At 45.1% G+C, this 26274-nt stretch overlaps 1 protein-coding gene across 2 annotated transcripts in view; it reads right to left on the reverse strand.

Moving 5' to 3' along the window:
• Positions 1-26274, reverse strand: part of EDC4 (enhancer of mRNA decapping 4) — a 629569-nt gene that overhangs the window by 99981 nt on the left and 503314 nt on the right. For both annotated transcript variants that reach the window (XM_082271180.1, XM_082271179.1), the window contains exon 25: positions 14627-14813. In XM_082271180.1, coding sequence (XP_082127306.1) covers positions 14627-14813 — 187 coding nt within the window. The remainder of the gene's footprint in view (positions 1-14626; positions 14814-26274) is intronic.

The raw sequence follows: 26274 nt of genomic DNA on the forward strand, positions 1-26274 counted from the left end.
TACCTGTTCCTGAACTCGATCCCGGCTTGGATGACTACCCGCTTCCAAACTTGACCTCGGCTGTTCTGGATTTTGCTCCTCTTTCTTGCTGTGCAATTATTATTGTTGCATAAATAAATCACTTTATTACTTTATTTTACTTGCACCTTCATGTGGTCTGGTTTACTGGCACCCTGACAGTGTCCAACTCCAGTAGGGGGCAGTAAAACCCAATGGTTAAGAAGAATCAGGAGCTATAGCCATCAATGAATGAAAGAGAAAGAAGTATTTGATCCCAATGCAAAACATGACTTGGTACTTGGTGGAGAAACCCTTGTTGGCAAGCACAGAGGTAAGACGTTTCTTGTAGTTGGTTATCAGGTTTGCACACGTCTCGGGAGGGATTTTGGTCCACTCTTCTTTACATATTTTCTCTAAATCAATGTAGGTTTTTTGGTTGTCACTGGGCAACTTGAAGTTTCAGCTCCATTCCTAAATTTTCTATAGGATTAAAGAGGAAGTAAACTTCCTCTGACTTTTACCAATAGGTAAGCACATTAAAAGGCTTGCATATAGGTAGTGTAAATATCTCCTAAACATAAACCGTTTAGGAGATATTAACATTACATGAAGCCAGTGACATCAATGGCGCATATGCTCTGAAGGAACGGCCACCCGTGCCGTTTCTTCCGAGCCCTGTGCCGTGAACAGTAGTACCCGCGCGCATGCGTGGTAGTGACGTCATTGCGGCTCCGGACAGTCACAGAGCCAGAGCCTGGAAGCAAGACGGGAAAAGATGGAAGCGGCTGCAGTGCTGACAATGCGGCACTGGAACAGCTTCGTTTTAAGGTAAGTTTCACATAATGTGCTAGTATGTGATGCATACTAGCATATTATGACTTTACCTTGCAGGAGAAAAAAAAAAAAATGTCCAGCAGTATACAACTGCTTTAAAACGGAGCTCTAGTCATTTTTGTGTTTAATAAAAGTCAGCAGCTACAAAAAGTGTAGCTGCTGACTTGTAATGAACACACACTCATCTGTCTCAGGATCCAGCGATGTTGTCGCCCAAACCATCACTTCTTTCCCTCTCCTCTCCCAAATATTACAACTGTGTGCAAGCGGCTGTGACAGCTAGCGGCTTCACAGCCACGTGTGCACTGCGCCTCCTGAATGGTCAGGCAGTCTTCTGGGACCCATTACGTTTGCCAGAAAAATGCACTGAGGAGACGGAGAGGCAAACTTACACTCAGATTGCCTAGGTGATGTGTGCAGAAATGGGAGCGGGTACCTGTCGAAACTTGGTACCTGCTCCCCCCATCCAAAACAAATTATATGCCAAATGTGGCATAGGAAGGGGGAGGAGTGCGTAAAGCAAAACTTCCCCTTTTAAAGCTCTGCTTTAAGGTCTGAAAACTGGCTAGGCCACTCCATAACCTTAATGTGCTTCTTCTTGAGCCACTCCTTTGTTGCCTTGGCAGTATGTTTTGGGTGATTCTCATGCTGGAAGACCCATCCACGACCCATCTTCAGTGTTCTGGCTGAGGGAAGAAGGTTCTCATCCAATATTTTACAATACATGGCCTGTCCATTGGCCCCCTCAAAGTGGCAATGTCGACCTGTACCTTTGGCAGAGAAACAGCCCCAAAGCATAATGTTTCCACCTCTGTGCTTGACTGTAGGAATGGTGTTCTTAGGGTCATAGTCAACATTTTTCTTCCCCCAAATACAGTGTTGAGTTAATGCCAAAGAGCTGGCTTCTGGTCTCATCTGACCAAGGCACTTGATCGTCCTTAACCTATTAGGTGAAATATTGCATGGCGCTCCAGACCGAGGGCGATTGATGGTTATTTTGTATTTTTTCCATTTGCAAATAATTGCTCCAATAGTTGTTTCCTTCTTACCAAGCTTCTTGTTGATGGTCTTGGAGCCCATTCAACCCTTGTGCAGGTCTACAATCTTGTTCCCAACGTCCTTTGACAGCTCTTTGTCTTGCCCATAAAGGTGAGGCTTGAATGGAGGAAAGATTCTGTGGACAGGTGTCTTCAATATACATAAAGAGTTGTCATTAGTAGCATCTTCTTTAACTGACAGGACTGATCTGTGTACCATGTGAGCACATACTGTGGGGGCCAGAATTATTGTTGATTGGTAGGGGATCAAATACTTAAGAGTTGGGCAAAAAAGTATTTAGTCAGCCACCAATTTTACAAGTTCACCCACTTAAAAAGATGAGAGAGGCCTGAAATTTTAATCATAGGTATACTTCAACTAATGAGAGACAAAATGAGAAAAAAAAAATCCAGAAAACCACATGGTCTGATTTTTAAAGAATTTATTTGCAAATTATGGTGGAAAATAAGTATTTAGTCAATAACAAAAGTTCATCTCAATATTTTGTTATATACCCTTTTTTGGCAATGACAGAGGTCAAACGTTTTCTGTAAGTCTTCACAAGGTTTTCACACACTGTTGCTGATATTTTGACCCATTCCTCCATGCAGATCTCTAGAGGAGTGATGTTTTGGGGCTGTCGCTGGGCAACACGGACTTTCAACTCTTTCCATAGGTTTCCTATGGGGTTAAGATCTGGAGACTGGCTAGGCCACTCCAGGACCTTGAAATGCTCCTTACAAAGCCATTTCTTCAGTCGTCCTGGTCCTTTTGCAGAAAAACAGCCCCAAAGCATGATGTTTCCACCCCCAAGCTTCACAGTAGGTATGGTGTTCTTTGGATGCAACTCCGCATTCTTTCTCCTCCAAACACGGCCAGTTGAGTTTTTACCAAAATGTTCTACTTTGGTTTCATCTGACCATATGACATTCTCCCAATCCTCTTCTGGATCATCCAAATGCTCTCTAGCAAACTTCAGACGGGCCCAGACATGTACTAGCTTAAGCAGGGGGACATGTCTGGCACTGCAGGATTGGAGTCCCTAGCGGCGTAGTGCGTTACTGATGGTAGCCTTTGTTACTTTGGTCCCAGCTCTCTGCAGGTCATTCACTAGGTCCCCCCGTGTGGTTCTGGGATTTTTGCTTACCGTTCTTGTGATCATTTTGACCCCCACGGGGTGAGATCTTGCGTGGAGCCCAAGATCGAGGGAGATTATCAGTGGTCTTGTAGGTCTTCCATTGTCTAATAATTGCTCCCACAGTTGATTTCTTCACACCAAGCTGCTTGCCTATTGCAGATTCTGTCTTCCCAACCTGGTGCAGGGCTACAATTTTGTTTCTAGTGTCCTTCGACACCTCTTTGGTTTTGGCCAAAGTGGAATTTGGAGTGTGACTGTTTAAGGTTGTCGACAGTTGTCTTTTATACCGATAAGTTCAAACAGGTGCCATTAATACAGGTAACGTTTGGAGGACAGAGGAGCCTCTTAAGTTACAGGTTTGTGAGAGCCAGAAATCTTGCCTGTTTGTAGGTGACCAAATACTTATGTTAACAAGGAATTTACCAATTCATTCATTAGAAATCCTACAATGTCATTTCCTGGATTCCTTCCCACCATTCTGTCTCTCATAGTTTAAGTGTATCTATGATGAAAATTACAGGCCTCTCTCTCATCCTTTTAAGTGGGAGAACTTGCACAATTGGTGGCTGACTAAATACTTTTTTGCCCAACGGTATTTTACTCACTGAAATGCAACTCAATTTATAACATTTGTATTGTGTTTTTTTTTGGTTGATATTCTGTCTCTATCATTTCAATTATAACAATGATCAAAATTATAGAACCTTCATTTCTTTGTAAGTTGGCAAACTTACAAAATCTGCAGGGGATCAAATAATTATTTTCGCCACTGTATATTGCGAGCTTCATCAATGTCCTTCTGATTTTCAGGTGTCATATTATCTATAAATGAAGGGATTGTGTATTTTTGGGAGTAGTGGTTGTCAGGACTTCCTTACTTGAAGATGCTGCTGGTGAAGAAAAACTTTGATGATCCAGAAGCAGCTGAAACAAGGTTTCTGGAAGGAAAAGCCACTCACATTTTCATTATGGTCCTCCTCATTTAATTCCATAAAGTATTTTTTAGTGTCTTTAGGGAACCTCTGGCATGCAAGGATGTGTTTTGTCATCCTTGTAGCATTTGTAAAAGAAAATTTCTTCTCACGGTATTTGCAAATTGCAGCTTTGCTCGGAACAGAAACTGCACATTGGAAAGGTTTACACACTCTAGATGTTGGTCTCACCATTTTTACTGAGAAGTGCAAAAGAAAAAACAATTTACTGACGAGAATATGGGTAAACATTATGCTATGATGGTGGAGAACATTAACAGGAATCAAAGTTATAAACAAATTAATTTGTCAAACAAACTGACCCTCTTACCTGTCAATAAAGACGTGAGATATCAGGAACTATTGTCTACTCTATCCCAACAATCACCAATCGAACTGTAGGAGGTCAAGATGGAGCCCACAAGCAAACTAAACTGTAGCCTTTCCGTTGCAGTACCTCTTAGTGGCAGAAATGCATATTTGATAACTGGAGTGAGAAGAACTTGAACTACAAACTCAATTCCAAAAAAGTTGGGACATTACAAATTGTGAGAAAAAAAGGAATGAACTAATTTACAAATCTCAAACTTATATTTTATTCACAATATAATATAGAGAACATATTAAATGTTGAAAGTGAGACATTTTGAAATGTCATGCCAAATATTGGCTCATTTTGGATTTAATGAGAACAAAAAAATTTGGGACAGGTAGCAATAGGAGGCTGGAAAAGTTAAATGTACATATAAGGAACAGCTGGAGGACCAATTTGCAACTTATTAGGTCAATTGGCAACATGATTGGGTATAAAAAAACGGAATTTTTGTAAAATCTTACCTGTAAAATTCCTTTCTCTGAGTCCTCCGACAGTCGCCGCCTCTTCATATTCGTCACATATGGGGTATTAGACTTTGCTCCGAAGGAGTAGCTAGGCAACAGAATATGTTAACAATAAAGCTTTTAACATATCCCACCCTCAAGGGGTGGTCCCCTCAGTCAATACCCTCCTACTTCCTGCAACCATATCTCAGTTTTAGTGGAATAGCAGTAGAGCATACAACCAAACCCCAAAAAATTCCGTTTTCTCTTACGTCCTCCGACAGTCGCCGCCTCTTCATATTCGTCACATATGGGGACGTCCCAAAGCAGTGCAAACATGAGGTGTGGGAAACGCATCCGCGCCGAAAGGCAACGCAGTCTCCGCATCAAAGAAAGGAACCTTACCAAAGGAAGGAAACCAGCTGGGCAACAGCAAAAAACAAGTGCTCAACAGGAGCAACAACCCAGGAAAAGACAAAAAACCAGGGGATACAAAACTTATCCCAACAGCCAGGAGTCCCCAACAAGGGACCCTAGGGAACAGCCGCACTAAGAACCTTGCGGCCAAAGGAAGCATCCGCCGATGCCTGAACATCTACTTTGTAGAATTTTGTGAAAGTGTGCACGGTCGACCAAGTCGCCGCCTTACACACCTGGGCTACAGAAGCCCCATGACGACAGGCCCAAGACGTACTCAAGGATCTAGTAGAGTGCGCCTTCACAGGTACAGGAGGAACCTTTCCCTGCAAAGCATAGGCCTGTTCAATGGTCTGCCTGATCCATTTGGCGATGGTAGAGGCCGAAGCCGCCATGCCCTTCCGAGGACCCTCTGGAAGAACAAACAAGAAGTCCGTCTTACGAAAAGACTCAGTCGATTTAAGGTAAACCCTTATCGCCCGAACAACATCCAGAGAATGCAATCTCACCTCCTTTGGATGTTTAGGCTTCGCGCACAGCGAAGGCAAGACAATATCCTCATTAAGATGGAATTCCGAAACTCGTTTCGGAAGAAAAGAAGGATTAGGTCGCAAGACCACCTTATCCAAATGAATAACCAGGTACGGAGACTTGCAGGACAAAGCCGCCAGCTCCGACACTCTGCGAGCCGAAGTGATCGCCACCAAAAAGGGGACCTTTTTGGACAACATAGACAACGAGATCTCCCTGATCTGTTCAAAAGGAGCACGTTGTAACACAGATAGAACGAGATTCAAGTCCCAAGGGGGCAGAGGATCCCTCCTAGGGGGAACCAGATGCCGCACACCCTGAACAAAGGTGCCAACCAAGGAGTTGGAAGCCACGGGACGTTGAAACAGAACGGCCAGCGCAGACACCTGACCCTTTATCGTAGCCAGCGCCAAACGCTGATCGACACCCGTCTGAAGGAAAGACCGCACACGGGAAACCGAGTACGTGCGGGGTGAAAACCCCCTGGACTCACACCAGGCAAAATAGGCCTTCCAAGTACGGTAATAAACCTTCCCCGAGGAAGACTTCCTCGCGTTGATCAAAGTATGAACGACCTCTGGAGAGAGACCCTTCTCCTTCAGGACCTCGGTCTCAACAGCCAGGCCGTCAAAGCCAGCGACTGTAAAGCAGGATGGTAAATCGGTCCTTGAGACAGTAGATCGTCTCGAAGAGGCAGACGCCACGGGGCGTCGACCGCCAGTCTCACGAGGTCTGCGTACCAGGACCGGCGAGGCCAGTCCGGTGCCACAAGAATCACCGCGCTGCGTTCCGAGTGCAACCTGCGAAGGAACCTGGACAGCAACTGAATCGGTGGGAACGCGTACATCAGCCTGTACTGATGCCACGGGGCCACTAACGCGTCCGACGCGTCTGCCCGAGGGTCGCGCGTCCATGCCACGAACCTTCTCACCTTGTTGTTGAGACGAGACGCGAACAGGTCCACATCTGGAAGACCCCACTTCGCGCACAACATCTGGAAGACAGCCGGGTGGAGAGACCATTCCCCCTGATCCAGGGTCTGGCGACTCAGATAGTCCGCCTGCCAGTTCTCCACCCCCGGAATGTGAACCGCCGTTATCGCCGGGACATGAGTCTCGGCCCAAGACAGAATGTCGGCCACTTCTCGAGCCGCTCGGGCACTCCTGGTGCCCCCTTGGTGGTTGATGTAGGCCACCGCCGTGGCATTGTCCGTCTGCACCCGAACCGGGCAGCCCTGCAGCCGGTCCGTCCAGCGATGAAGACAGAGACTTATCGCACGCAATTCCAGAATGTTGATCGGAAGGGAAGACTCCCCCTCCGACCAAGTCCCCTGGGCGGACAGAACGCCCAGAACTCCACCCCAGCCCGACAGGCTGGCGTCCGTGGTGATTACCGTCCACGAGACAGGACGAAACGACTTGCCCCCGGACACCAACGGGGACTGGAGCCACCACAGAAGGTTTCCTCTGGTGCGATGACTCAACGAGATTTGAAGATCCAGAGATTGAGGTCGCCCGTCCCACCTGGACAGGATCTCCGCCTGGAGACCCCGCGTGTGAAACTGGGCGAATGGAATCGCCTCGAAGGCCGAGACCATCAATCCCAGACATCTCATACACGTCCACAGAGACGAGTGCGGAACGTCCCTGAGGGACCTGACTTCCTCCTGGAGAGTCCTGAGTTTGTCTTCCGGCAGGAAGACCTTCGCCTGCACCGAGTCCAGAATCATTCCCAGGTAGGGAAGACGAACCGACGGACTCAGTGTCGACTTTGGAAAATTTATCGTCCAACCAAACTCCTGCAGAGTTTGCATCGTGACAGACAGGTCCTTCTCCAGACCCTGGCTGGTCGCAGACCGAACCAGAATGTCGTCCAGATACCCCAGGACAGAAACGCCCTGGGCCCTCAATAATGCCAGAACCGGTGCAAGCACCTTGGTGAAGACCCGCGGAGCCGAGGCGAGACCAAAAGGCAACGCCACGAACTGGTAGTGATCTCCAATATCAGAATACATGTCAGATCGCCGCAGCGATCGCTGTATATGCCCAAACATGCCAAAAAAACATGCCCCACAGCACACAGCTTCTCACACTGACCAGTCTGACACACACAGTGTCATACAGCTGCCCCCCCCCCCCTTGCAGCCCACAGCATGCAGCCGAGAGATAGGGAGACAAGCAGTGTGAATAGAGGCAGGTTACACAGTCCCAGACTGACACCCCCCCAGACAGACAGGTCCCCACATAAATACACTTACCTCACATGGCGTGGGGGACCCGCACAGGCGAACAAGCCGCTGCACATGAGGCAGGGAGAGTCGCATTCAAGACGCACACAATGGGGGTTAAGAAACCGCACAGCGTCCAGTGAGGTAGCCACCTCACCAATCATCCCTGCACCGAACAGGGATGGGTCGTTCACTGTGCCAGGAGCGTTACCTGGCTGAACGCTCGATGGCAGACTGGGAAGCCACTGACCCACGACCTGCGACCAGGGGGATCAGCCCGAGACCCAGTCCGCTTGATCCTCTTCATCAGAAGAACTAACGCTGACAAAAATAACAGCTAAGTAAAGGTAGAGAGAAAACTCAAACAAAATTTTAAAAAGAAGAAAGAGTCTGGGGCAGAAAACCCCAGCACAGAGAGAGCCAGCCACTCCTGACAAGCTAGACATTAAAACTGAGATATGGTTGCAGGAAGTAGGAGGGTATTGACTGAGGGTACCACCCCTTGAGGGTGGGATATGTTAAAAGCTTTATTGTTAACATATTCTGTTGCCTAGCTACTCCTTCGGAGCAAAGTCTAATACCCCATATGTGACGAATATGAAGAGGCGGCGACTGTCGGAGGACGTAAGAGAAAAAGCCTTTCAGAGAGGCAGTGTCTCTCAGAAGTCAAGATGGGCAGAGGATCACCAATTCCCCCAATGCTGCGGCAAAAAATAGTGGAGCAATATCAGAAAGGAGTTTCTCAGAGAAAAATTGCAGAGTTTGAAGTTATCATCTACAGTGCATAATATTATCCAAAGATTCAGAGAATCTGGAACAATCTCTGTGCATAAGGGTCAAGGGCCATACTGGATACCCGTCGATCTTCGGGCCCTTAGACGCCATAACATGGGCTCAGGAATAATTCCAGAAAACATTGTCTGTGAACACAATCCACCGTGCCATTCGCCGTTACCAGCAAAAACTCTATCGGCCAAAAAAGAAACCATATCTAAACGTGATCCAGAAGCGCAGGCGTTTTCTTTGGGCCAAGGCTCAATTAAAATGGACTGTGGCAAAGTGGAAAACTGTTCTGTGGTCAGACGAATCAAAATTTGAAGTTCTTTTTGGAAAACTGGGACACCTTGTCATCCGGACTAAAGAGGACAAGGACAACCCAAGTTGTTATAAGCGCTCAGTTCAGAAGCCTGCATCTCTGACGGTATGGGGTTGCATGAGTGCGTGTGGCATGGGCAGATTACACATCTGGAAAGGCACCATCAATGCTGAAAGGTATATCCAAGTTCTAGATCATCATATGCTCCCATCCAGATGTCGGCTCTCAGGGAAGACCTTGCATTTTCCAACATGACAATGCCAGACCACATACTGCATCAATTACAACATCATGGCTGCGTAGAAGAAGGATCCTGGTACTGAAATGGCCTGCCTGCAGTCCAGATCTTTCACCCATAGAAAATATTTGGCACATCATAAAGAGGAAGATGCGACAAAGAAGACCTAAGACAGTTGAGAAACTAGAAGCCTGTATTAGACAAGAATGGGGAAACATTCCTATTCAGCAATTTGTCTCCTCAGTCCCCAGATGTTTGCAGACTGTTATAAAAAGTAGAGGGGATGCCACACAGTGGTAAACATGGCATTGTCCCAACTTTGAGATGTGTTGATGCCATGAAATTTAAAATCAAATTATTTTCCCCTTAAAATTATACATTTTCTCAGTTTAAACATTTGATATGTCATTTATGTTGTATTCTAAATAAAATATTGAAATTTGAAACTTCCACATCATTGCCTTTTGCTTTTATTCACAATTTGTACAGTGTCCCAGCTTTGTTGGAATTGGGTTTGTATATTGTAGGATTTGCTTGTCTGCAGCTGAGAGAAGTTCCAATAAATTGAAGACTTTACTTAAAGTCTAAGAAATCTTTCATTAAAGTCTTCATGTTATATAGTTTTAATACCATGTCATAAATATACACTGCTCAAACAATTAAACACTTTTTAAGAGTATAGCATCAAGTCAATTAAACTCCTGGGATATTGATCTAGTCAGTTAAGTAGCAGAGGGGGTTGTTAATCAGTTTCAACTGCTTTGGCGTTAATGAAATTACCAACAGGTGCACTAGATAGGCAAAAATAAGACAATCTCCAAAACAGGAATGGTTTACAAGTGGAGGCCACTGTTTTTTTCCCCCCACTCATCTTTTCTGACTTTTTTTCACTAGTTTTGAATTTGGCTAGGGTCAGTTTCACTACTGGTAGCATGGGGCAATACCTGGACCCTATAGAGGTTGCATTGGCAGTCCAACTCCTCAAGGATGGCAAATCAATACATGCCATTGCCAGAAGGTTTGCCGTGTCTCCCAGCACAGTCTCAAGAGCATAGAGGAGATTCCAGGAGACAGGCAGTTACTCTAGAAGAGCTTGACAGGGCCATAGAAGGTCCTTAACCCATCAAGCAGGACCAACATCTGCTCCTTTGTGCAAGGAGGAACAGAATGAGCACTACCAGAGCCCAATGAAATGACCTCAAGCAGGCCACTGCTGTAAATGTCTCTGACCAATCAGAAAAAGACTTCATGAGGCTGGCCTGAGGGCTCAACCTCCTCTAGTGGGCCCTGTGCTCACTGCCCGACACCATGAAGCTAGACTGGCTTTTCAAAAATTAGAGCAGGTTCACCCTGAGCACATGTGACAGACGTGAAGGAGTCAAGAGGATGTTATGCTGCCTGTATTGTTCAGCATGACTGGTTTGGTGGTGGGTCTGTGACGGACGGTCTGAGGAGGCATATTCATGGAGTGACGCACAGTCCTCTCCAGGGTGGATAATGGCACCCTGACTACCATTCGTTATCGGGATGAAATCCTTTGACCCATTATCAGATCCTACACTGTGCAATGAGTCCTGGTGGACCCTGGTCCAGTTCTGGGAGGTAAAACCCCAGGACATTGTCATGCATGCATACAAGCACGTGGGGGCAATACCAACTAATGAGTACCATTTTGAGTGGCTGCAATGAAATTTCAGTAAAATGGACTGGCCTGCTGCATAATTTTTTCCACTTTGATTTTTGGGGTGTCTTTGACTTCAGTCCTCTGTAGGTTGATCATTTTTAATTTCCATCAAACAATGTGGCATCCTTTCATTCCTGTAAATACATATTCGCCAGCAGACCAAGGCTCTTGCAAAAGCAGTCCAAAACTTTATTGAAGTTACGATCACATCAAAAAATGGTGCAATGTTTCAGAGCCGCACAGGACCCCTTCGTCAGGCATGTGATACAGTGCAGGTTGTGAACAGGGAATATATAGAGACATACCACCAATAAAGACAGTGCATAAAGGTGACACCCACATGTGATTACATCATTCTCCCGCCTATTGCACCTAGTAAACAGCTTCAAATGTCAGAAATCAGTGTTAATAACAGAAAATATCAAGATCCTTATACCTTGGTTAAGTGTATTCATATACTGGTGCTGGTCTGTGCTAGCTAGGAAGGATGATCACCGGGATGAATCCCGATCCCCCTTAAGCAGGCAGAGCCGAATGTCGTTATTGCAGAGCATTGCGCAGCGGTAGCCAATCACGGCGCGCCACGTAGGTCATCTGTGTGCGGGGCGGTCCGTCCTCCGATGTACAGCGTCCATCGTCGTCATGGGAACCATGACGCTGGGGCGCGCATGCGCATCGGAGCGGCTTCGGCTTGGAGAGGGTGGGGGAAGGTGCGGGCTGTCAGAGCAGAGAAAAGGATAGGTGTACAATCATACACAGGCAGAGTAGATACCCAGAAGTTATCGGGTAAGAGGAGAATAATCGGCTTATACAAAGTGCAGAGTTGAAGAGAAAAAGGAGAAACAAGAAAAGGGGAAACAAATGAAAAGCGAATACAAGAGAGAAAAAGCATGGAGGAGGAAAAAAAGAAAAAGATTTCAAAAGAAAAACGAAATGAGAAAAATGCTAAAACAAAAAAACTAAAAAACGATTGAAAAAATGTATGTATGCAAAAAAGGGAAAAAGGAAAAAATACAAAAGTAAAAGGAGGAAAAAAAGGAGAAGAAAGGGGGAAAAAAACAAGAAAAAAAGTAAAAATAAAATAAAAAAAATATAAATAATAAAATATATGAAAAAAAAAAAATGAAAAATAGGAAAAAAATACAGATGAGAAACAAAATGAATGAGAACCTAGAAAATTGTAAGATGAGGATGAACAGAAGGAGGGTTAGATTGCGATGTATGGAAGGAAAAAAGAAAACCTGGTCGGTGAGAAGGTGCGGGGAGTGTTGTGCTGGCATAGGGAAGGGAGGGTAAAGGGAAAGGCGGGGGGGGGGGGGGCAAGTGTGAAACGAGAAGAAAAAAAGACCAGTATGTCAAGGAGAGTGAGAGACATGATACGTAAGCCAGAGCCTTGCCCAAAAGCCCGGGGAAGGAACAAAGCATTATATAGAATAAAATATAAGATATGCGTTAGACATGGACACTGTGTCCTATTGTCGATATGCGTAATTTTATAATGCAATGCGTTAGTGAGACAATATGTCACCCACATTGCGGCACCATAGTAATCCATATCAACAACTCAAACTCGACATAAATGGTTGAACGGAAAAGAAAGGGGAGAGAGAACAGACATGAGGGAAGGGGGGGGGGGAAGGGCAAAGAGAAGAGAGAGAACAAAAGATACATGTCTCTTGTAAACGCTTATGATCGATCGAGTATATCTCAGGAAAAAAGGTTGTCAGTATTGTCACATTGGTATAGGAACTATCTGTCCCCGAGGAAACATGTAAGGGACAAGTACGTGTTGAGGGCCCCTGGTTGTACCGTACCCAAGGTATAGATCCAGTACGCCTCACGGCGTAGGAGTAGTAAGTCCCGGTCACCTCCTCTGTTCGGTTGTCTAACATGTTCATCCTTTCATTCCTAACACATAACTCAGTTCATATCGGTATAGATATAAAGCATGATATTTTTCCCCATTGAGATCTGATGTGTTTTCAAAGTGTCCCCTTAATTTTTTTGAGCAGTGTATTATGTATCATTATAAAAACATTCCACACTTTTTTTACCAATTTTTCCAGAAAACAAAACAAGGCTTTGAAAAAATATAATAAATAAATAATTCTCCCTAATTTTTGTGGCTTTTCTCTGAGCCTGGATTTGACAGGTACCCGCTCCCACTTCCACCCAGATTGCCTAGGCTATCCAAGAGTAAGTTCAGCCTCCCTCCTTCCCCCTGCCTGCAGCCTTCTGGGACACATCACAGGTCTCACAAGGCTGCAAGACAATCCACAAAGCACAGCATGGCTCAAGCATGAGCAGTTGGAAGCTGGCTGTGATGCTGCAAGGAGTCATATCCGGTTTCCCACTCTAAACGTGCCAGAGCCAAAGACCTGAATACCGACCAAGAATTAACCAGGTGAGTACAGTCTTGGTTCCCTGGACAGGATAGGTATCCTTTTATTAAAAGTCAGCAGCTACAATATTTGTTCTTTCTGTGGGGGGGGGGGGGGAGAGCTAAAAGTGAGTTCTCCATAAGGGGGAAGAGGTCCATCACCTTAGGACACTAGCAAAAAACTGAGGACTCACAGTAGGGGGTTGGGGATATAGGGGGTTGCCCAGGGGGCATGTCCATAACTGCTTTCCGCCCAGCCTATTATAATTTGATGGCCGAGCAGGAGCGCTGCCATCCTGGGTGGACCTCACATGAACAAAGATTTTTATCTAAGAAATGTAACGGTATAATCTTTGTCCTAAATTTATGAAGCTTATTTATTTGCAAAACATATAACCGAAAAGAAAAACTTTTTTCTTTTATTTAGCAAAAAATAATAAAAACAGTGGTGAATACCAGCAAAAGAAAGCTCAATATGTGTAATTTATTCAAAGTTATGAAAGCTAAAAATTGGTCAGGGCAGGAAAGGGGTAAAAGCATCTGGTATTAAAGCCATTAAAAGCTTTCCCAGTATCCAATCACATGAAGGACACTAGCAAAAAAACGGAGGACTGGCGGAGTTGGTCAGAGATAGAGGGGGATGCTCAGGGGGAGTGTCCTTAAAAGCTTTGCCAGTGTCCAATCACCTGAAGGTACCAGCCTATAACCTAAGGCCTATAAATGACAAGCCTGTCTCCTGTACTGTGCAATTAGGATAAAAAATGTTTGTCAAAACCTGTAGTTGTCAAACATTTTAGAGTAAAGTATAGTGGACTCTCATGGTGATCCCCAGAGTGCTGCTTAAGTACCCATATGAATTTTGATTTTTTTTTTTTCTAAGGAATCAGTTTAGCATGCAACTTTTATTTTGCAGCTGTACTTAAAGAGAACTCTCTAAATCATTTTCAAGATATAAACATAAATTCTGGAGCAGTTTTAGAGTTGGAGCTGGGGGGAAATGAAACAGCTCTAAAGCCAAAAGCTGAGGTTTCCGGAGCTGAAGCCGAGGGTATGCATTGGCTCTGGAACAAGCCTAAAGCTCAACCAATAAAGCCAAAGCTGGCAAACATGAACCGCTTACAACCCTACAATAAGGATGGATACTACCCAACACCAAAGACTGTCCCCCCAATAAATGTTAAAAGAATAATAAAAAAATATTTTTAAAGACATTAGAACAGCTTACAGTTTAAATCTTTTTAAGTAAAACTTACTTTCCCACAGCTACATGTAGCTGATGCTGGACTTCTGATCTCATACTGCTGGTCAAGTTAGAAGTCAGTTGATCTGTTGTTGCCTGAAGTGATTCTATAAGTTGTTGAATTTGAGTAAAAAGAGGCTCACATGTTTCTTGTTCATGTGCTTTTCTGTTTTTAAGGTGAGTCTCCAACTGCTGCATATCTGCAAGAGCCACAAGTGTAACACATATAAAGCAGAATTATAGAAACAATAAATTAAATATGCTGTAAATTTAAAAATTCTGCACAAATGTAGTCCAAGATTATGGATTAGCAAGCAATAAAAATAGTAAAGATCAACAAGCAGAAACTGCCACATTATGATTTTTGGTTTACCTCTAAAATCCTTTTCTTGGAGAAAATCACAGGACATACAGTGCCTTGCGAAAGTATTCGGCCCCCTTGAACTTTTCGACCTTTTGCCACATTTCAGGCTTCAAACAAAGATATAAAACTGTAATTTTTTTGTGAAGAATCAACAACAAGTGGGACACAATCATGAAGTGCAATGAAATTTATTGGATATTTCAAACTTTTTTAACAAATAAAAAACTGAAAAATTGGGCGTGCAAAATTATTCAGCCCCTTTACTTTCAGTGCAGCAAACTCTCTCCAGAAGTTCAGTGAGGATCTCTGAATGATCCAATGTTGACCTAAATGACTAATGATGATAAATAGAATCCACCTGTGTGTAATCAAGTCTCCGTATAAATGCACCTGCACTGTGATAGTCTCAGAGGTCCGTTTAAAGCACTGAGAGCATCATGAAGAACAAGGAAAACACCAGGCAGTTCCGAGATACTGTTGTGGAGAAGTTTAAAGCTGGATTTGGATACAAAAACATTTCCCAAGCTTTAAACATCCCAAGGAGCACTGTGCAAGCGATAATATTGAAATGGATGGAGTATCAGACCACTGCAAATCTACGAAGACCTGGCCGTCCCTCTAAACTTTCAGCTCATACAAGGAGAAGACTGATCAGAGATGCAGCCAAGAGGCCCATGATCACTCTGGATGAACTGCAGAGATCTACAGCTGAGGTGGGAGACTCTGTCCATAGGACAACAATCGGTCGTATACTGCACAAATCTGGCCTTTATGGAAGAGTGGCAAGAAGAAAGCAATTTCTTAAAGATATCCATAAAAAGTGTTGTTTAAAGTTTGCCACAAGCCACCTGGGAGACACACCAAACATGTGGAAGAAGGTGCTCTGGTCAGATGAAACCAAAATCAAAACTTTTTGGCAACAATGCAAAACGTTATGTTTGGCGTAAAAGCAACACAGCTCATCACCCTGAACACACCATCCCCACTGTCAAACATGGTGGTGGCAGCATCATGGTTTTTGGGCAGGAACAGGGAAGATGGTTAAAATTGATGGGAAGATGGATGGAGCCAGATACAGGACCATTCTGGAAGAAAACCTGATGGAGTCTGCAAAAGACCTGAGACTGGGACGGAGATTTGTCTTCCAACAAGACAATGATCCAAAACAAAGCAAAATCTACAATGGAATGGTTCACAAATAAACATATCCAGGTGTTAGAATGGCCTAGTCAAAGTCCAGACCTGAATCCAATCGAGAATCTGTGGAAAGAACTGAAAACTGCTGTTCACAAACGCTCTCCATCCAACCTCACTGAGCTCGAGCTGTTTTGCAAGGAGGAATGGGGAAAAAATGTCAGTCTCTCGATGTGCACAACTGATAAGAGACATACCCCAAGCGACTTACAGCTGTAATCGCAGCAAAAGGTGGCGCTACAAAGATAACTTAAGGGGGCTGAATAATTTTGCACGCCCAATTTTTCAGGTTTTGATTTGTTAAAAAAGTTTGAAATATCTAATAAATTTCGTTCCACTTTATGATTGTGTCCCACTTGTTGATTCTTCACAAAAAATTACAGTTTTATATTTTTATGTTTGAAGCCTGAAATGTGGCAGAAGGTCGAAAAGTTCAAGGGGGCCGAATACTTTGGCAATGCACTGTAAGACAGCTCCAGACTTTGAGAATTCAGCTGAGAAGACCCATCCATAAAAGATTACTGATCCTCAACAGCTTCCCCCCCCTCCTCATGCAGAGAAAATTTCTCGGATACTTCATTCCCCAACAAAGAAGAAGGTAATACGCTACTATTTACGGAGTGTTTATTATTTCCGTAAATGGGCTGCTATGCCTGTGCAAATATGGGTCGCCAACCCGCATACATGTGAACCAGGCCTAAAGCAATAGTAAAGTAATTTATAGATAAAAATACTGGTCCTCCTGCAGGTTTAACCACTTCTGGACCGCAAGGATTTGCCCCCTTAATGATCAGGTCATCGGATCGGAGCTGAGCGCCAGGACCAGTCATCATCAGGTAGGCCAGACACTGCTTGATGGCTATATAATAATATAATGTGGGCTGCTATGCCTGTGTGTATATATATATATATATATATATATATGTGTAACGGAACAGGGCACCCCAGACCGGGTACCTCCGTTGAAAGATGCTCCTAGTGCTTTCCGAGGGCTCCAAGCACTCCACCAGACACCGTAAGCACTTCAGACCCCATGAACCGCCGCAGCTTGGTTAGGGTCTTGGCATCTCCTACCCACCCTGGACCTACGACAAGGCTCCAGGTTCCTGTGGGTGAACCTCTCTTTCCCCAGAGAGTGCAGCAGAACAAGCTCTACACAAGCTCTTACAAGAGCTCAGTGATTCTCTAAGGGAGTATGGAGGACCATAGCAATCCCTTGCAGCATATCCCCCAATAAGAGACAGAACTCTAGATTGAGGTTGAATGAACTCTGCACAACTTTAATTGAACAAGACTTATATACAGTTTTCACCCACAAAGTTACCACCCAGATGGACCTTGTTGAAAACTGAACATAATATTCACCATCCAATAGGAACAGAGTTTTACACTCTCATACAGTGTACAAAATTTACAATGTGGGACAATTCCCCCCTCCCCCTTAGCATCCAATCCACATTCCTATAAGTTTATCTTAAGGCAGACAGACAGAACAATGGGAGGTCATTAACACGTAACAATGCAAAAGGGCAATCCACATTCCCTCCCAATACACAACAAAAGGAATACCTGTCTGACATTGAAAGCTATGTAATATACCCAGCATTTAGGAATTACAGATTTCATGGCAAATGGGAATAAACCTTAATATTCATATATAGAGATATTGCTGGCAAATATGGAGCAATCCAAACCATTACTTATCTGTCTTTAAATTCCAGTGAAGGTGAATACTGTCACAATATATATATATATATATATATATATATATATATATATATATATATATATATATATATATGCTGCTATGACTGTGTATGCCTGGGAGCGGTCTGATTGGTTACAGGGAGGAGCGAAGCTCTTTCACTCTAGGATCATATTACCAGAGCTGTTTCCATTGAGTGAGTGAACTGTTGAGTGAGTGAATGAGTCTCACTTCAGCTCACTGAAATGTATCAATTCTAAAGGCAGATTTGGAGAGCAGAGAAACACGGTATTTTAAAAATGACCACAATAACAATACCTTGGGTATGCAATACCGCGATATATCGAATTACTGAAAACTGGCACATCTCTAGCCTCCAAGCACTAACAGTTAAAAATTAAAAACACAGTGGACAACGTTGTCACACAGATGCAGCAAAACAGGGCCTCACACTAACATTTATGCGTACTACAGATAATCCTCAGATGATTATTTCCTGGTAACGGGCCGATGAACTAGGCAGAGGGTCTAGTGCGATGCATGCCTAACATGGGGCTATTGTGCCATTAGGACAACCCTGACTCCACAACCCTGCCTTCAGAAATTCCCTGATGTCTTGGTATCTGACCTGGATTTACTAATAGGGAAGAAACACTAAGTATAAGGCAACGCTAATAGCAAGTAGCCTAGCTAAGGGCTACGTGGCTTGGGAGAGCATTGGGCATGGGATACTTGAGATGGTGGGATCGCATACCCACATATGTGATTCAGTCCCATAACAGCCAGGTGAATAAAACCAAAGAAATGCCGCTCTAGGTGAGTGACCAAATCTGTCACGTTGTTTACAGGAACCCAAGGTGCTGCACAACTCATCTGTGAGATTCAGAGACATGAAAAAATCTAGAATATTGCTGCACTCCTTGGTAACTTTATTGAAGTATTAAAATCACATCACAGGTATGAAAGGAACATAAAAGGTAACGCGTTTCGCGCTGAAGTCAGTGCTTACTCAAATCTCATCTTTGAGTAAGCACTGACTTAAGCGCAAAAAGCGTTACCTTTTATGTTTCTGTAATACCTGTGATGTGATTTTAATACTTCAATAACGTTACCAAGTAGTGCAGCAATAGTCTGGATTTTTGCATGTCTCCTTCCCAGAACATCCTTGGGTAGTAGCCATGTATAGGTATGCCATTGGACATGTCCAATGGCATACCAATAGTATCCCGTGCCCAATGCTCTCCCAAGCCACGTAACCCTTAGCTTGGCTACTTGCAATTTGTATTGCATCCGCACACACTGCCTACAGCTCTGTTGACTGTACTTCTGTACAGGTGGAACATGTAACCTGTTCTGAAAGTGAAATTACCTTTTTAACTGCATAAGGTGTTCTTTATTGTCAGAGTAGTAAGGATGTGGAACCACAGCAGGAAGTGTTGATAAATTATAAAAATGTTTTGATGGGCATCTAAGCCAACACAATATACAGGAACGTGAGAAGTAGGGACATATTCACACACACATTGTAAAGAGTTATTACTGAGTCAAAGTATATCATGTGCAATTTGATACCCCTGCTGCTAAAACAAGAAATCTTGTGTATATAACACAAATGTGCAATAAACTGTGAATAAATATGGGTGCCGAGTATGCTAAATTATTCTATACATCATACAACACCACAAATACCAAATAAAAATAAATTAATTTTGTGCAAAACAAATATCCAGCAATAAAAAAAAAAAAAGTGTCTTTATAGCAATCCGCTGCTAGATTTGTTATGCACAAAATAAATTATTCTATACATCATACCACAACACTAAAACAAAAATAAATTAGAGTACCCAGCGCCCATATTTATTCAGAGTTTATAAGCACACACATGCCCACACAAGTTGAACTGAAAAAAACGTTGCTTATGCAACTACGGGGCCAATTAACAAAAGGATGTCGTATGCGATACTTGAGTCATGTGACACATTTAAACCAAATATTGCATACGATAAGAAAAATTCACTAAAGGGTTTATGGGGTATTTACCCCCAAAATGATAAACACTCCGTAAATAACACATAACCCCGTCTAAAATTAAATTCATAAAATAAATAAATAAAAAATAAAAAAAGTGAACAAAATTTGTTACATAAGCTGCGGCGGCGCAGTGGTTTAGCCTTTCCAGAGTTAAAACAGGCGTTGAAGAGGCAGCATTTCCCTTCCTAGATGCCTGCCAACTTTCTTTTGAAAGCAATCCACAGCAGATAGCTTTTCAGAGGGGTGGCACCAACCCCCGTGAAAGTGAATGGTACCCTAAGTATTGGCTTGCTTTAAAGTTCACAAAAAAAAATTGAGTCAGTTTGCTAAAATGAAACAATTTGAAAGCTGTTGGTGCAGTGAAATGTACACCAGTGCAATGGCAAGTGAAATTTGCACAGAACTGTGGGGTTAATTAGTGGCATAGAGTGCATGGATATATTTGTAGCGAATTGTTATAGCACAATCAAGCCTCCCCCTCTATATTCTCATACAGGCAGTGTGCGTTCTAGAGCCTCCACTTTCTCATGTAGGCTGACTACATAGGGGAAGAAAATAGGAGGCTGCGACACTATGGCGGCTGCACAGAGCAGGAAATAGTATTTATGTCACTGTCACTAAAACAAATCACGCTCGGTCACATACATCAGCAGCCCGTAGAAGAGGATTGATTGAGCATGGTTGGTAGTTAGGGACTTCTCTAAGGAGTAAGATAGTGTAGAGGCAGAGTGTGCAGTGTCCTCATAGTTGACAAGTGTCCTGGCTCTTGTGGGTTTGTTCTGCATTGCCCAGGACAATTATCAACTCCGAGAGTTCTGAAGCGTTGTGAATACACTTCCCTTTTGTGCCAAGGGGAAGACAGGGCAACATCACCCTGGTAGAAAAAGAAGTTTACCCATATCTCTATTAGCCCCTCCAAAAAGTATAGCTATTTTGATTCTCAAGCTGCCTTTTTTATTAAAATATATTTCTCTATCATTCATTGACCGACGCAGCTCCATATCTTCTTGACCATTGGGTTATGCTGCCCCCTACAGGAGTAGGACACTAGGCAGGAAAAAGCTTTACCATGCCTATGGGGCAGTCTCTGGAGGCATACACCCACTCACTCTGCTATAGGATTCAGTTTGTTTCTGCCTAGTTTAGGAGTAGGAGCTAGTTCCCAGCTGGGACTTTGGTCTTAGCCTGTCTTTTTAATTTTAAAGGGAACCTTTGTTAAGCTAGTTATGTTCCTGAGAGAACTGCAATCATCAGCCGGCCTGGGTTTCGGACTGGATATGCTAGATCCTTAAGGTCTCGCAGCCCGGCCAGCGAGCATGTGCAGGTTATAACCCAGCGCTAGGCCTAGCCACGACAGAGCCACAAACGGACGGGGGCTGGCCCGTGAGTGAAACACCTCCCCGGGACGCACACGACCTGGTTTGGCCTGAGTCGCAACATACCCCTTGGCCGCCAGCAACCCCACCTCGAGTGGAGAGGTAGTCTGTCCGGAGTGGCGCCCACCCGATGTCGTTGATATGGTGAGTAGTGTCCCCCCATAGCTCTTGTGGTCTCGGGGTGGACGTGGGCCCCTCCTTGGGATGGTCGGACACCCGGGTTGGTTCCCTTCCATTCCACCAGCCCCTCTAACAGTCACGGTGGTCTTTTTGCCCAAACCTACCCCAAAGCCCCCTCCCTCCCAGGTTTAGGTAGGAGCTGGCTTTGCCACTTGCTCCAGTTAGGGAGGATGGATATGGTTGTTGCTGACCGGGCTGTCCAGATCGCAGACAGGGGTCTTTGAGCAAGTTCCTGGCCCCCTGGGGATTAGCGACTGGGGCAGGGATGTCTTTTGGGCTCCCTGCGGTGGTTATAGGCTTGAGGGGGAGCGGATGTTTCTTCATCCGTGGGTCTGCGCCTCACGTGGCTGGATTGGGCCAAAAATTGAGGCCGCGGCTGTCCGGGTACCATGCCAAGCTGTCTGAAGTGCCTGACTGAGCTGACCCGGGGGATGCCGACGGATTCGCGGCTGTCCGGGTACCATGTCAGGCAGTCCGAGCTCCTAACCGAGCTGCCCGAACTGCTGATCAAGCTGATAGAGCTGACGGAGGACCCGCGATCGGATCGGGCCCCAAATTTAGGCCACAGCTTTGGGGGCCTACTCGAGGCTGGCTGACCGAGCTGCTGACCAGATGGTTGAGCTGCTGACAAGGGTGATAGAGCAGCAGATGGGCACCCGCCCTTCCCCCCTCCTTTGGTGGGGGTGAACATAAGGACTGCCTGGTGCACCCCTTAAACCGGGGGGAGCACCGTGGGGACATTGTGTGGGGGTACTCTGCCTGCACGACTGCGTCACGGCTGGCCCCCTCTTCCCCTTTATAGGGGGCTATGTCCTCTTATGTAATTTATAGTCTTTAGCCGGCGTCTCCTTGCAGGACTTGTTATGCTCTCAGGGTGAGCTTAGCAAACCTATAGCAACTCTATTTGGTCTGCATCCACGCACTTCGGGTGCTCTGCAGTGAGGATGATTTCTTTTTTACTGCACATGCCCAAACAAGAGCGCTGGTGGATTGTATCGGTGCAGAACATTTTAACATGGGGGGTGCCGGGTCCCTCAGATCCCCTTAAGGCGGCAAAGTTACTCCCTTTTCCCTCCTACTGTGACAAAATTGTTGTGTGTCAGTGGCATTGTTCTAAACGCAATAATGGTAACCGCACACGGTGTGGCTAAAAAGCTGGTCTGCGGATCAGGCTTCTAAAAAGGCTCTACAGATCTCCCCTTTACGGGGGACTGCCTATTTGGGTCATTGCTGGAATCCGCTAAGGGCAAGTCACCACGCAATAGACGGGGGCCCTTATTTTTCAGCACACAGGTGGCCCCTTCGTGCCTTCAGCACACAGGAGCAAGGGGTGATAGTGACGGTTCCCTATCGAGAAGGCTTTCAGGGAATTCTATTCAATCCTGTTTACTGTGCCCAGAAAAGAAGGCAAAGTATGTCCAATTCTGGACTTCAAGGCTCTGAACCGCCTTTTGCAGGTACAGAAGGGTCTTTACCAAGGTGCTGGCTCCGATGGTGGCATTACTGCACCAACGGGGGATTTCGGTACTGGGATACCTGGACAATCTCCTATTGAGGGCGGACTCTCATTCAGCACTATAGGGTGACTTGAAAATCACTGTACGGACTCTGCAAGAGTTCGGTTGAAACATCAATTTAAAAAAATCTGCCCCGATACCTCCTCCATTAAGACTGGATTATCTGGGCCTGACTCTGGGATCCGCTTTGGCAAGGGTCTTTCTTCCTCCGGACAAGCTGCACAAGTTGCAAGGGGCTATCTGTTTGCTGTTGGCAAGCAATCTGTCCTCTCTATGGACTTGCATGCGGGCCTTGGTCTGATGGTGTCAACCTTCGAGGCGGTTCCATTTGCTCAGTTCCACACGAGACCCTTACAAAGGGAGAGTCTCGTCAAAAGTAAACAAAGATCCAAAGTCCTAGGATGCTTTGACTCGATTGAATCACAACACAAAGACTGCACTACTATGGTGGCTTCACTCGTTAGCACTACGCCAGGGCATGTCCTTCCTTCCGTTGTATTGGACGGTGGTAGCCACGGACGCCAGTATGTCAGGCTGGGGAGGAGTGCTGGGAATGTTCTGCGCCCAGGGGTCCTGGACAGAAGAGGAGTCCAAAGTTCCGATAAAATATTTTAGAGGTCAGAGCGATAAAGCTTTGCCTGAGCCACTGGACAAATGGTCTGCAAGATTGTCCGGTCTTAATCGGACAATGCCACGGCCGTGGCTTACATCAATCATCATGGGGGCACCAAGAGTGTTTCGGCGGCCCGGGAGGTGGCTGAGATCCTGGATTGGGTGGATAAGTTTGTTCCAGCCCTCTCTGCTGTGCACATCCCAGGTGTTGAGAACTGGCAGGCAGATTACCTGAGTTGTCAGGTATTGGATCAGGGGGAGTGGTCCCTACACCAGGAGGTGTTTTATCTCCTGTGTGACACCTGACGTCGACCTGTTTGCTTCTCGACTCAACAAGAAGGTTAAGAGGTTCATAGCCAGGTCTTGGGATCCTCTGGCCGATGCCACAGACGCACTGGTGGCTCCTTGGAGTCAGTATCGGCTGATTTATGCATTCCTTTCGCTAAAACTTCTGCCGAGTCTTCTTCGCAGAATAAAAGTGGAAGGGGTTCTGGCCATTCTGGTGGCCCCAGACTGGCCTCGCCGGTCTTGGTGAACAGACCTGTTAAGGTTGGTCGCTGATGCTCCCTAAAAGATTCCTCTCAGGGAAGATCTGCTGTCTCAAGGACCGATCTTCCATCCCGCTGTACAGTCGCTGGCTTTAACGGCGTGGCTGTTGAAAGCCAGCTATTGAAGGATAGAGGTCTTTCTGATTCAGTGATTCCTACACTACTGAAGGCCAGGAAGTCTACTTCCATGAAGCATTGAGGACGGGATCAGTAGTTCGATATCAGTTTTTGCAGATGACACAAAATTGGGCAGGGCAATAACTGCACAGCATGAAGCAGATATCCTACAGGATGACCTGCACAAAATAACGGAGTGGGCAACGACTTGGCAAATGAGGTTTAACGTGGAGAAGTGTAAGGTTTTGCACTTGGGGACTAGAAACATAAAAGCACAATACACGTTAGGGGGGGAACCCTTGGGGGAATCAAAAATGGAGAAAGATCTGGGAGTCTTGGTTGATGATAGACTAGGCAATAGCATGCAATGTCAAGCGGCAGCTGCCAAAGCCAGCAGAATATTAGCATGCATAAAGAAAAGGTATGTATTCCAGAGATAAGTCTATAATCCTTCTAAAACTCTGGTCTGACCGCATCTGGAGTATTCTGTCCAGTTTTGGTCGCCAGTCCTCAGGAGGGATGTGTTGGAGCTGGAGAGAGTCCAGAGAAGGGCAACTAAACTAATTAGGGGATTGGAGGACCTTAATTATGAAGAGCTTCTGCAATCGCTTGATTTATTCTCCCTGGAGAAGAGACGCCTGAGGGGGAACATGATAGCAATTTTTAAAATATCTCTTTTTAGAAAAAAACCTGTTCAGTCGAAGGGATTGCATGAGGACTCGAGGGCATACAATGCGATTAGAGGAGAAGCGTTTTAACCTCAGGCAACGTGGGGGGTTCTTTACTGTTAGGGCTACAAGATTGTGGAATTCTCTACCACAAGAGGTGGTTTCTGCGGGTAGTATGGTGGCTTTCAAAAGACTCTTGGACCTACATCTCAAGGATCAGAACATTCAGGGCTATGTGAGATGATTATGGCCACACACACCTACACAGGTTGAACTGGATGGACTATTGTCTTTATTCAACCTCACCTACTATGTAACTATGTAATCGAAAATCGTACATTTCATAATGTGAATCATGGAAGGTGCACCCTCGCTTGTTCTCGGTGGCTAGGGTTTGACTTTTCTTCAAAAAGGTGTTGAACAGTGATTGGCTTTGGTCACTATCAAAGGCCAAGTGTCGGCTGTGGCTGTGTTTTTCCAACGCCCTTTAGCTACGCATGCCCTTATTTGCACTTTTATTCAGGGGGTTCGCCATATGCCTCCCCCGAGGCGATCTCTGATACCTCCGTGGGATCTAAATTTTGTATTATTTGTTCTTCAAAAACCTCCCTTTGAGAACATTAGGGAGATTCCTCTGCTTGCCTTGTCTCAGAAGGTTGATATTACTTTTGCCCGCAGAGTATGTGAATTGGCGGCGTTGTCCTGCCGCTCACCTTATCTGGTGGTCCACAGAGATAAAGTGGTACTCCGACCTAATCAATCGTTTCTTCCAAAGGTGGTTTCTGATTTTCATTTTAATGAAGACATTGTGCTGCCTTCACTTTGTCCTAAGCCCAAGCATTCCAAGGAAATGCATTCTTTGGATGCGGTGCGGGCAATTTACCTGGCGGTTAATGAGTCATTCAGAAAATCAGATGCTCCATTCGTCCTTACAGAAGGATCTCATAAAGGATTGGCTGCGTCTGCTGCTACCATATCCAGATGGATCAGACAGACAGTAGTTCAGGCTTATTCTCTGAAGGGTCAGGTTGCTCCTTTCCCTGTGAAGGCACATTCTACTAGGGCGCTGAGTGCTTCCTGGGCTTTTTGCCTTCTACAAAGTAGATGTGTTGGCATCTTCAGATGCCTCTTTTGGCCACAAGGTTTTGCAGGCTGCTGTCTAAAAGAGACATATTTTTCTCTTAGAGGGTGTATGTTTTTTCTGGGTGCGCTCCACTTGTTCCTGGTTGAGCTCCATGTTACCTGGTTGGCTAAGTGTAGCCTTGGGGAATTACGTTCTTTTTTGCGTTGTTTTTCCAACCCCTCATGCAAATACTGCTTTGGGACGTCCCAATGGTCAAGAAGATATA

Source organism: Pelophylax lessonae, assembly GCF_965119305.1.
Source record: "Pelophylax lessonae genome assembly, chromosome: 10".
In the NCBI taxonomy this organism is placed as follows: domain Eukaryota; kingdom Metazoa; phylum Chordata; class Amphibia; order Anura; family Ranidae; genus Pelophylax; species Pelophylax lessonae.